The sequence below is a fragment of the Artemia sp. Qi Xiang Cuo genome, chromosome 5 (assembly GCF_049724085.1).
Source record: "Artemia sp. Qi Xiang Cuo chromosome 5, ASM4972408v1, whole genome shotgun sequence".
NCBI lineage: Eukaryota > Metazoa > Arthropoda > Branchiopoda > Anostraca > Artemiidae > Artemia > Artemia sp. Qi Xiang Cuo.
In genome coordinates this window covers 1,290,368-1,304,261 of record NC_142798.1, presented here as the reverse complement: position 1 = coordinate 1,304,261, position 13,894 = coordinate 1,290,368, and the positions used below count along the sequence as shown (strand labels likewise).

Sequence of the window (13,894 nt, the reverse complement as noted above, 5' to 3'; positions counted from 1 at the left end):
CAAGCTAAGCCCAAACAAAGAGCAAAAACAAGTTAATTATAAGTTGTAGGATTTTGGTGACTCAACAAAAGCGAGCCAAGTTTAAGCTGCAGAATTTCAACAACACGGTGCGAAAACAACCTTATTCCAAGTTCAACTGGGTGCAAAATAATCAAAGTCTCAAAACTGATCTAAGTCCAAGCTCTAGAATTCCGGACGCGTAGTACAAAGTCTTGACGCCAATGGAAAAACAAGCTTAGTCAAAACTGCAAATTACCATACTAAGCAACAGAAGAGTGGGAAACTACGTGTTGATAGAACCAGAATCGAGAAAGGATTTTCAATCTGTTGCAGCCCACCCAATACTAATCCATCCCGTCGTGCACCCCTTTGTCAACTTTTCAACAACAAGCTAAGCGTTTGATACCTTGTTTAATCTGGAATCATGCAAGAATTTTTAACCTGTGTGATTGGAGACACAATGTAGGCTTGCGACCCAGCCAACACCCATCACCTCCAACACAAACTTTTCAGCAAAATGGTAGGCAACTTTTTATTCTCTGATTTGCTTAATCTAAAGGGACGAGAGCCCCAGGGCAGGTGAACAGAAGGGATGGTTTTTCGGGGTCTTGCGCCTCTTTTTAGCTCCGTTTTCCCCACAAAAAACAGACCTGCTTAAAGTTTAATGAGTATAGAGATCCAGTCACAGATTTTCCCCACGATATTTTTGACAACTGGCCATTTTTTGGTCCAGGCATAAGCCAAGGCTGTAAAGTTTCAAGTCAGAATTTTCCCAAACTATGAAATGTTGAAGCGTTCTAGCACTTGGACTACAAAGGAGAAGGTCAATCTGGATTTATGTACTTGCCCACCAAATTTCAATCGATTTCCAATACTTTTGCTTTTTCTGCCCATACCCTGACAAGCTACCTACGAGGTTTCCAATCTCAGGCAACAAGTACACAGCAAATCAATCAAAAGAAATTCAATTTCCAACTTTCAACAACCATTTATTACCGACAGTCTTGTTGACTGACACCTAGGCTTAAAACCGTTCCTTGCTAGCCTATCTGCTACCTCGTGGTTTCATAGGCATAAAAGAGGGTTTGATTTCTTGAAACCAACAACATCGATTCTCAATTGACATTTCTACAATAACTGTAATTTATGTTAAAATGAAAACTTATTTTTGCTGAAGACAGGAGTAAAATTTGAAGCAGGACAATTTTTGCAGTTAAAATACTTCAAAGATTTTGCTAAAGGAAACATCCATATACAGATGAGTGTTATTTGATAAAAAGGCACAAATTTAATTTTGTTTAGAGACAACAAAACAGAAGACTTTTTATAAACTTTATCAACATGCATTTATTTAAACAAACTGACAGTTACAAAAAAAAAACAGAACAATAAAAGATTCTTTCAAGAACAATGATTGAGCAACGTAAACTTATAAAAGGATGGCTTAAGCGCCATAGTTGTAAGAATTCATGCAGATTTTCAATCAAAATAATTGAAAACAACTTAAATTTTATAAAACATTTTTAAAAGATCATTGCACAAGTTATGGCAGATTAAAACGTTTAATAAAAACTTATCTGAATTTGCAAAGAATTTAACTCACAATCCAACATTTTGGTTCTTAAGCAGAAAAGCTAAAAAAAAAACTTTGAATATCACAAACAAAAAATGTAAAAAAAATATCGCAACACATAATAAAACTATGACGATTAAAAAACGAAAATAGTTTTTTGTTTTCAGTTTTCAAAAAAAAAAAGTTACGGAAAAGCAAAGGGCAAATTAAGACCTGAAATAAGCAAAAATAAAATCATACTTCATATTAAAGACCATAGGCCTAACGTATAACCGACCCCAAAAAAGAGCAAAGCAACAAAATGAACAATCATAAGGCTACAGTGTCATTTTAGCTTCATTAAAAACAAAATATATTTTGAACAGCTTTTTCTTTTCATTATCACCTTAGGAACTAAATACTGCTAAAATCCATTTAGTTTAATTCACCTAACAAGCAATAAATTGTCATCATTATTTTTTATGTTTTAAATCGATTCCTTGCAGGTTTATAGAAAATCAGTCGACAATTCGTTTATTGATTTGCCAATCCACAATACTGCTTCAGCAAACTAAAGAAAGTGCTTCAAAGATTACCAAGTGATATTTTAGATGCCGTATTTAGGCATCAAGTATTAATTTCTTTTTTATGAAACCGAATCAAAACAGAGAAAAAATGACAAAATTGGTCTTTTGATACAGTAAACCTAGATTTAACCTCAGAAACCTATACATTCCCATAAAAAAATTATGTAAACTGTCCGAAACACATATTGTTTTCTGTAAAGAGCAAGTGACATTCTAGATTTTACAGAGATGTAGGTAGGTCTTTTAGTGCCCAGGGTAATTTCAGGGTTTGCCTCCCCCATGTTAACAAATTAAAGGATTTGTTATTAAAGGATTCAAAACAAATTTAGTTCGACGGTACCCCAACAAACTTTAACTAGGAACAAGCTTACCCCATCCCCCAACTAGTTACACCACTGTTTACGCCACTACGATTAAAGATACACCACTGTTTAGGGGTTTAAAGATGCATTGATCCCACTTTTATTAGTTGAAGGTTGTGCTTGTTTTAAGCTCGTATTAATTATCCATTTTATTTGTCCAGTTTGGGTTTAATTTATTCATTCATAGTAGCTTCTATCCAGTTTAGAACTGATTTATTACATGCCTATTATTCTGATTGTTTTTGGGGCTTTAACCCTGCTCTTTACTAATACATGATGTGTGTGTACTTATATCCTATTTTGACGCACAGGAAAAATATGTCTGATACCCACTAAAACGTTAGTTCGTTGGTGGTATCACAGCATCTTTCAAATATAAAAAGGTAAACTGGCATAAAAAGGAGCCCAGGCCCCTCAACTTTTGATCATCTTGTAAATTATCAAAGCAGAAAAAGGTATGGTGACTCTTGGGTGACACTAGCGCGATCTCAGAAAAAGGTGACTCCTTATTCAATGATCATTCCAAATATAATCATCCCTTCCATTGGAATAATGTTCCATCCTCCATTGCTCTATTGAGGTACATATTGCTGTAGGCTGTGTACAAAGTGTGCTGATTTTTTATTTTATTTTAACTGTCTACTGATGATAAATAAGCACACAAAAAAGGTAAACACAAATAATGAAAGGATTTCCCACCTGGAGAATTTTAATCTGGAGGACTCCTTCAGAACTGTAAATTTCAATCTTAGGCCTAGATCTCACTTTCATTTCCCCCCTAACAAATTCCTCAAGGATTAAAAATAAAACAAGTTCATTTAAGTGACAGCACAACAAGTGCTGCAAATGTGGAAAAATGAGACCATTGCCCCCTCCCCCTAGCTACACCACTGTTTAGGGGTTTGAATATGCAGTGACCCACTGGTATTCGTGAAAAACTATATTGTTTTAAGTTTGTTATAATCATTCATTTAATTTGGCTCAGTTTAGGTTTAAGATGTTCATTCATACTAGCTTCTATTCAGTTTACAATTTATTACATGACTGTTATTCTGACTGTTTTTGGGTTTTAACATTGCTCTTTACTTTTCTTAGAAAAGGTCACAAGATTGGTTCCTTTCGCTGAATTTGCACTGAATTAGGTTCAATTATAAGGCATCATTTTTATCTTTCAGGAACTCCAGCATTAAATTAAACAGCTTATAAAACCTATTACTCTTTGACAAGCAATGACCTGTTGTATGAAGCAACAAACAACTAAATTCATCACTGTTTTCAATAGCAACCTGTTTTAAAAAAATCTTATGTTTGACAATTTGTTTCTAAAAGTATTTTAGGTTTTTTTTTATTACTACTGAAAAATGGTTTTTTGGGGTATTTTCATTGACAAAATTAAAAAAAAATTCATTCCTCTGGATTTTGAAAAATACATTTTCACTCCCCTATATTTCAGTGAATTGACAATACTTTGTTTTGTTTCTGTCAATCGAAAAGTGATTTTTCCTTGGAAAATTGGAATTTTCACCTAAACTACCAAGTGGATCAGTCCCTCCTCCCCCCGAAGGACTTTTCAAAAAATTATCAATAAAATGCTGATCAATAAATGAGTCATGTGAAATAACATATTTCACATGATTATAGAAGAGAACCTAAAAATGGATAAACTAAAAAAGCCTCGCAGATTTTTCTACCACTGTGTGGGTGGAGCTTTTACGAGCCCTAGCAATACAACAGCTTTACCTCCTAGTGTTAAAACCTATCAAACCATCTGTCAAAAAGAAATAATGTTGCGAGCCATGCCACAAAACTTGGGATATGCCCAACGAACGGGGCCACAAGTATCACTATGGAATTAAAAAAAAAGTACAAAGTACCAAGGACATGAAAATAATAACAGCTTTTATTCCCCAGATCTATATTAGGTCTATCATATCTGAAAGCTTTGACTTTCTAAAAAAATTCTTTTGGTTAATTCAAAATTATGAAGTTATTAGGGCAATTTTACATTGTTGTCAGTCCAGCACAAAAACAGATAAGCAAAACTAGTTATTTAATATTTGAAAACACTGTTTATCTGCAAAAATTAACAATCTGTTGCAAAACAATCTGCAAAAATTAAAACATAAACAATCTGTTGATTCCCAAAGATGACTTTCAAAAGAAAGTTCCACTAAGTGGCCTCAATGCCCATCTAGATTTTGAAAAATACCTTTTTTAGGAAAAAACAACAAATTGTCCCCACCACAGATATAAAAAATACATTTTGCCCCCCCCCCCCAGATGGTCATGAATTGACACCACTGGTTACGATTTCTTAAACTGCTTGGTCTCTTCTGTTTTTAGCGTATTTTTCACACATTCTGTTTCTTTTTTATTTAAAACTTTTTTTTTTCAAGTTTTTAAGACATATATCATGGTTGCATCAGTTTCCACTTAACCAATTCCAGATATCAAATTTCCAATTCACTATCCTTGGTACTTAAAATATATAATAATAAATGATTCTATTTGTTTATATAATAATAAATGATATAATATAATAATACTATAATATACAATCATAAAATGATTCTTTTGTGTCTCTTGTCTAGTATACTATCTTTTACTTATTTGTTTCATTGTGGGAATGTGTTTTTTCATTTATGTACAAAAAAAAGAAATATCCAGAAAAAAAATATGCTACTTCCTGGAAGTGTCATATATATTCTCCTTTTTTAGTAAATTGTAAGACACTACATGTTTTTATTTTTAAGTCAAAATAATCTAGAATATTCTGGCAGCAAAAATTCTTTGTCCTAATTAATAAATAACAAAATCAATTAAACAAGGACTTACTCATCACTAAATCCATCCACATGTAATATCCGCATCTGCTTAACAATGGTACTTTTGCCAGATTCTCCAGCTCCTAAATTTAAACAGAAAAAAGTATGAACATAGATTGATAAGGAAAAGATTACCAAAGCAGTATTTAATTATGAATGATGACAGCATATATTTGTTTCTATTATTTATAAGATATGAAACAATTTACTATTGGAATGAATTTCACAAACCATGACAAAAAGCATAATTAATACAAAACCTAAAAAAGACCAAAAATAAATGCCATTAAATTAAGATTAATATGAAAAAAACCTACAAAATTCTTTTAACTTGAAAAGTAAGTCAAAGATAAACAACAACTAAAAAATATAAAATCAACCTACAAATAAGAGAACATTTCAAATGGTCAAAAGTGAGTAAGAACAATTTAAAGTTGAGCTGAACATGGTGTAACTCAATACCTTGGATGGTACCTTTTCTATATTTCCATTTTTACTGTATATTGGAGTCATCAAAGGAATCTTGGTAGTTTTTGTCTCTTGTAAGGTGACTCCTTATTAGGTTGGTGGAAAAAGAACTTTTCCAAGTCTTGGAATTTATTAGAGCATTTTGACCAAAGCTGACACAAAGAGCCTCAAATCTGTACTTATTATGACCAACACACCAATATGAAAGCCCATTCCCTCACTTATTTGAGGAGCTTCAGCCTGGGTTAGTTTATGAGCCCCTTAAGGCAATAAAAAGCAAAATACACAGGTAAGTATAATAATGGACTTATAGGATTTTGCAATAAAAGGTCTTTGTGAGGTCTGTCAGATATATTCAGATATGGATTTTGACTACAAAAACAAAGTCATCAGAATGGAAATTGAAAAAAATATTATGCAGAAGTAGAATCAGTTCATGGAAAGAGATATTAAAGTTTTTTCAGAGTGGGGGGGGGTCGTCTTTTTCTAAGTTGGGTCTTCTGCAACCAAATATCCCTATTTCTGATAGGGTAATATTGTGTATGTTTTGCATTATTTTCTTATAGAAAGGGCTTGTATTATACTAAGACACTGTTTCAGGGAAGAAACATTTCTTCCCTAAGTATACATCTGAATTTTTTAGGGAAAACAGATACAAGTGGCTACAAAACCCAAAAAGGAAACTACTAGGACAAAAAGTCAATATTGTGGGGTTATGGGAGAATCTGAAAATACTTCAATAAGAGCTGCAAGTTTTCGCCAAAGGTTGCAAATTTGAAACATTTTTAGCATAATACAACTTGCCGCAAAACTGAATTTGTTACTGCTATCTCAATTTCAGTTGAAGGAATTACAAAAGCATTAAAATCCTATGATACAGGCCTACTCATACAAAAAAAAATCAGGTCATTCTAATGATAGTTAATAACCAAGCTAGCCTTAAAAAAAGAAGAAAGAGTACTTTTTGGTTCACCTTCAAGAATTTGAGAATTTGGTACACCTTCAAGAAATATGTTAGTGTCCCCTCCACTATTTCAAAATAGACTCTTTAGGAAAACTTAGACTTAAAAACTCTTTTTGTGGTTTCACCCCCCCCCCCACACTGCATCCTCACAAAAATTCCTCAACATGACCTTTAAAATTTTGGCTGCATGTGCCTATGCTAATTGTTGAATTGTGTAGAAGAAAAATGATGATTTTTTTTTTTAGAGATCAGCTACAGACACCAGTATCCTGTACTTAGCATGGGTGAGAGGCAGGGCAGCATCCAGGATTTATGTTCAGAGGGGGGAGGTTCCAAAAAACATCAAAAATGTGTTTTTATGCATTTTTATTACGTTTTTACAAGTCAAACAAACATTTCAGGGGGGGGGGGGTCAAATCCGCTAACGCCTCCCATGAATACAGCATTGGTGAGAGGTTACACCTTTAGAAGTGGTTTAATTCATGGGCAGAGGTTTTGTACTTGTCAGATTTGAACTTACAGGCAAAATTCTTTATTAATTGAGCAATAGAAAGTGGATTGAATACAATATCCTAATAGCATACTAACATTCAAATTCTAATAGCAAACACAGAATTATTAAAACAAGAATCTCACTATTATTTTATGAGAAACTTTAAATTACTCCTACTTAGCTAATTTTAAAAAATCCTAGCTACTTTTATTTTGTCTTTAAAACTTGAGTCTATCTGAAGATTACAAAACAAAATATCCAAAAGCAACTTTTACTGATTTAGCACAACAGTCAAAACAAAAACAACTTTTAGTGTTTTTGTAAGTTCAGGTGTCTGTTACAACTTTAATCCTCTTGCACATTTCAAGTTTGGGCTTATTGCCATAAAACAAACAATTGACAATATATCAGCCTAGGGCAATTTAAAAGAAACATACTTGACTAATGATTTTGCCATGTGATATGCTTCCATCAGTCCAAACAATGCTGTAGAAAAACAATGCATGGAGTAGGGTATGTATTAAGGTAGATTTAAAGTAATATTAACAAGAAATTAAGTCTCAAGGAATAATCAAAACACAAGACATCTGGAAAATTAACGCTTTGCCAGCCACAAAATAAGCCAAAAATTATTTACCCAAATACCCCTAGGCCTACATAGCTAAAAACTATCTTTGGTCATAATCTAGGACGGTAGCTTTTGCCAACTTGGAAGTTATTGACCTATGTGGATAAAACTTGTTGGAACTATTATATAACCCAATATTGCATCTAGAAAGTGTTTTAAAGTTGGGGTTCCAGTCTCTTCTCTATTGGTAAGGCTTAAGATTACTTGAATACAATATCTGAGTATGATGGATAACATACATCAAAAACAAAACATAATATGTACTCTTTTGTGAGGACCACAGAAAAATTATTTTATGCCTTTCCCCAGGACAAAATTTTAACTTCACTTACCCCCCCCCCCTAAAAAAGAAATCCTGAAAATCTAAATTTAATTCCTTAGGTGTGAGAAAAAATATGCTAGATTTACTGAAACTAAGCACAAAATTTATCACCATTGTAATAAAACCATACCTGGTCATATTTGTTTAACTCCAATGCATATTGTAAAACATCAGACATTTTTATTTAGAGCTGAAAATAATGTGGTTGAGATATATCAACACAAGCAACTGCAGAAGTAAATATATGGGTCAACTTTTAAAAACATTTTTTTGAAGTCTGGCTTATAGTTTCCTTTTTGGAAAGACAGTTTCAAAAATTTGAGCCAAATTCTAAGCACAATTTGACCTTTTGTTAACAGATATGGCAATATTTTTACAGGATCTTACAAAGCTTACAAGCTGAAAAAGGTGAGGCAAGAGGTTGATTTTCATAAATCAGACCCCCTAACTTATGCCTAGGAAAGTATTTTTAATCTTGCATCCTATTTTTATGCCTTAGAAGACTCCACATAAAACAACTCTAAAGACATTTTGTCTTTAGCAAACAAACTTCTTTCCTTAATTTTGGTGTGAGTAAGCTATTCTTCTAGGTTGAAATCATAAATCTAATGGTTTGAGCAGGGTTTTCAACCATATTAGGGTTTTCTGTTTTAATTTTTACATAAATTTTGAAAAGCTTACATACAAAAGTTAAGAAAGGAATGAATCTCAAAACAACATGCTTTAGCCTAAATTGGACCTTAGATCTTTAACTGGAAGTTTCACTTTAAGAGCACAAAGTTTATTGTCTAAAGGTCAATGTCCTTTTGGAGAGGGAAGGTAAGCTAGATATTTCGAAAGACCTTCCCAGAAGAATCTTTTAGCCCTGTATTTATTTTTCAAAAGAATACCTAACTCAAATGCTTTCAAAGGTGGTAAAAGCTCCTCAACCAAAATATTGTTGTGCTGGTGACTCTAGATCAAGGGGCTTTTTGTCCCTTGGAAAGTAGCTCTTTTAGGAGACTGAAACTTTTAGAAGTGAACACAGAGCCTAAATTATGACCCAAGAAGATATTTTATAGCTCCTACTTCCTTACAAATTTCTAAGCCTCAGAAAAATTATTAAAAGACAGGTCTATTACCTTTTTAACCTTAAGGAAAAAAAAAAACATTTTCCCATATTTAGCTTTGAGGCTACTTTTCTATTACTCTAGGGTTAGAACACAAAATTCTAATGATTTGAGTATGATTTAAGTTGTATTTTGTTTTGTTTTTTCTTTTTAATTTCTAACACATATCAGGCTTAGAAAATTACTAAAAGACAGGTCAATTACCGTTTTAACCTTATGAAAAAAAAATATTTTCCCATATTTAGCTTTGAGTCTACTTTTATATTACTCTAGGGTTAGAACACACTATTCTAATGATTTGAGTATGATTTAAGCTGTATTTTGTTTTTTTCCTTTTTAATTTCAGACTTAGCTTAGAAAATTACTAAGACAGGTCTATTACCTTTTCTAACCTTGAGAAAAAAAACACACTTTCCAATATTTAGTTTTGAGTCTCCTTTTCTATTACTATAAAGTTTAGAAACACAATTCTGATGATTTGAGTAAGGTTTGTGTTTCCTTTGGAAGTTCTTCATTTATTTTTCTTTTCTTGTGCTGTTTTACTGTCTAATAAAGATGAGAATTTTGCCAACACAACATAGCTGAGATTCAGCTCTATACACCTAATGATCATATTTTTAAAGTTTGGTTAACAGGATTTTTTGGATTAAATGTTTGTTAAAAATTGTCAAGGGCCATTTGAATAGAGCCCATTCTTGCAAAGATTTATGATAGTTTGGCCATGCCAAATATTTTGTATTTAGAGCCATTTTACCATATATTTAGTGAATCTGATCATCTTAAATGAAGCATGTATTTTTTAGATATGCTAAGTTCATGTTGCAAGTCCCCCTATGTGCCTCATGAGGAAATATAATATGTCTGATCTATGTGCTAAGTTATGTGAGCTTAATGCTAAAATGGCCAGTAAGCAATCTAGCCATGAATGGTCCTATGTGCCTCATGAGCCTATATAGCCATGAATGGCAAAATGCCATTTTTTAATATCTAGGACTAATGCTTGTTGTTGTTTTTGAGGGTTGATTTTTTTTTTATTCTTTGTTTTAATTGTACTCCACTATTCTCCTTTTTGTACAATGGGTTATAAATAAATACACACATACAATGTATCTGCTGTGTATAGTTGAAAATATCCAGTTTAGCATGAGTGCCTGCTTGAATATTGGATTAGAAATACTATGGAACAATAATGGAAGAGAAACATGATAATCTGATTAATATAAATATGTTGCAGACTATAAGGAATTTCAATGTTTTCTTCTAGTTTGATATAGGTGGATCCATCAGGGGGGGGGGTGAATTGTTGCAAATGCAAATTTAACCAAAAAAGAGCACAAAAATAGCAATTGAAGAATGTCTCTTTTTGTTTTAGAGTTTCCAATTCTGTCTTTTCTATTTCTTGATTTTGTAAGTATTGAGTAAATTTACAGGTACATTGGCTGAAACAAGAGCAATGCATGGCAAAAATATAATTTGTATATCAGGGAGGCAGGGTAAAGTATAGTGGAATTGTAGTTAAAACATGTTAACTACAATTATTCTGCATACTATGAAGCAAGAATTGTTTTCCTGACATGCTTCTTTCCCAACAACTCTAGCCTTATACAATCAAGCCAACTCAACTCAAGTATTCAGCATTGTACACCCCTACAGCTAAATTAAATTGATCATTTTCCTGTTAAGAAACTTTAGACAAATTCAAAGATGAAACAGACCAATTTCTAGGTGGTACAATAGAGATTTTACAGTAATTTTTATGTTGAATGGTGATAATCTATCTGACCATAGTCTCCCCCTACTGTCTAATCCTCAACTCATTACTCTTTCTCCATAGCCTAGGCTGCTAATAATTGCAGTGAAATCCTAGCCTCCCCCCTCTCACAACTTAATCTCTGGATGTTACCCCTAGGTTATATGCATAGTTTACTTATTATGTTGGGGGTTGGCAATTATGAACTAATTTCAGTAAATATATAAATCTTCAAATAATTTAGGTAAGATGAAGTGACTACATCACTTGATGCCCTTTCTGTGCTCTTTCCAAATTTAACATTTGCTTCTGAGACAAAATCAATTTCAATGGACCCTAAAAGGTAACTTTTTATCTTGTGCATAGTTTTTATACTATAATGTAAAGTTAAAAAATTACCATAGTTAAAAACAGAATATGTATAAAAATTGGCTTTTAAATAGGCCTGCAAACAACTCTTATTTATTTATTAATACCAAGATACAGTAAGCTTTAACAAGCTTGTTGCACAAAACAATTATAAAAAGGTCTATTTCAATGTCAATGACATAACAAAAACATACAGTAACTGAAAACATTGGAAACAATATTACTGAAACATACAATAGCATACCAACTTAACTGAAACATATCTGTTAATAATTGAAACCTACCAAAAAGTAAGCCTACAAAATAACTGTCACACTGTCACAAATCAGCTAATACAAAAGTAAAAATATTCTCAAAATCGATGGTGATAGGACCCAGTATAGAAATATGTAGAGGCTAAACTACTTTTGAAAGAATGGACTGTGGTACTTGCAACTATTTCTGATGGAAGTGAATTCCAAGTCTTCCACACTCGGCTAGACAAAGAGTTTTGGCCTAATCTTTTCTGTGAACATGGTGGGTAAATTTTGTGTTGGTGTTGACTGGTACTACTGTATTCTGTAAAAGTGAAAAAGTGAGTTGGGGTGATATTATCAATATTCCTAACAATGCAAAATGTATTTATTACGTCGGCTCTATCACGTCTAAACTGGAGAGAAGGCAACTGTAGTCTTTGCATTCTCTGGTGGTAAGGTAGATGACTCAGGTAAGGAATGAGTTTGGTGGCCCTACATTGCACTCTCTCAACCCTTTCACTGTCGCTCTCTCTTATTAAGGGGATACCATACTCATGAGCAACACTCAAGTATTGGATGTACAGTGGATACATAAGTGAAATCAATGAATGAAGATTAAACTTAGAAAAAGTACGCCTTAGATGTAAAATAATTGGTAATTTGCCTTATGGGTGATGTCTGATACATGTTTATTAAATTTGAGACTTGAATCAAAACAAATCCCAAGGTCACAAACATATTCTACACTTGAAATTGAGTGTATTATACTAAATAATGTTTTTAGTGCCCAGTTATCAACCAAGAAAACAACAAAAAAAAAACAATAACAAAACCCTGCCTACCCTAATGTACTGTAGAAAGAGAAGAGATGTCATCCCTGCATTTAAGATGATGACTGGTGACACCACCAAGCCCATTTTTGATCACAGTGAATACACCAGAACACAAAAAAATTCCCATAAAACTGCATCAAAAATTTAGCAGAAAGCATGAGTTCAACTTCTTCAACAATCATGTTGTTCCACTGTGATCTACTGTCACTCAACAGATCTACTGTATCAGCCAGATTGGCTGATAGCTTCAAGATTGGTGTTGACCATGACAGGAGTGGTAATTCACTGAAAATGCAGTGGGATGAACCAGTATCATTGAGCAGGGTCTGTTACATGCCAACTTACCCCTTTAGCCCCAAAATATGCTTGGCCATCAATACATCTACTGACACCCAACAAGGAAACCAAACTGTCCTGTATATATGAAAATAGTGAGGATACAACCATGAAGTGAGATATAATTGTGTTAACAATCCTGTTGTTAATTGTGGTTATGAACTGTCTTGTGTAGGCTAGGCAAGTGATGATAAATAGTGATGATCCACTCAAGAACTGTGACATGAAGATCATCAAGTCAACATTACCTGGCAACATCTACAGGTTTTTATATCTTAGTTGCTAAAAGATGCAATTTAAGATAGGCTAATTTTAGGTACAAAGAGGATGTATTTGCTAACCATGCAAAAATGTGATTTTTCTACTTGTTCATGGTAGGGGCTGGTTTTCAACGGATATCCACTATACAGCTAATATAAAATAGGGAAGTTTATATATATAGAGAAAAAATCCTTAGCCAATCATTATATATATAAATTTTTTTTTAGCCACCTAGGTGGCTAAAATTAAGGAAAGTGTATATGTAGGAACCTTTAAATTTGCCAACCAGTTGGCTATTAGATTGCATCTTGTGTATAAATTTCAGCCTGAATTAGTCAGCTAATAAGAATAAGATAATGGTATATAAACTATAGAATAAGCTAACTAGTTGGCTATTAATGTCCAATGTATAAATAGCCTTAGTTTAAAATAGCCAACTAGTCAGCTATCAATACAGTCTCTAATAGCCTACACATGTGGAATTAGATAACTAGTTGGCTATTAATGTCCAATGTATAAATAAAATTTGGTTTAAAATAGCCAACTAGTCAGCTATCAATACAGTCTCTAATAGCCTACACATGTGGAATTACCTAAATAGTTGGCTACTAAGATCCTATATATATATATATATAACCTTTAGTTGAAAATAGCCAACTAGTCAGCTATCAATAAGGTTTTTAATACACAATAGAGCCTAGAATTGGCAAACTAGTTAGCTAATTCTAGGCTCTACTTTGTATACTAAACCTAACCTAAACCTTTGTATACTAATTCCAAGTCTTCCACACTCGGCTAG

The 13,894-nt window shown here is 32.9% G+C and overlaps 1 protein-coding gene across 1 annotated transcript in view; it reads right to left on the bottom strand.

Moving 5' to 3' along the window:
- Galphas (G protein alpha s subunit) overlaps window positions 1-13,894 on the bottom strand; it is a 148,707-nt gene that overhangs the window by 130,872 nt on the left and 3,941 nt on the right. The window contains exon 2 of the mRNA XM_089088670.1: window positions 5,337-5,409. Within this exon, the coding sequence (XP_088944796.1) occupies window positions 5,337-5,409 (73 nt within the window). The remainder of the gene's footprint in view (window positions 1-5,336; window positions 5,410-13,894) is intronic.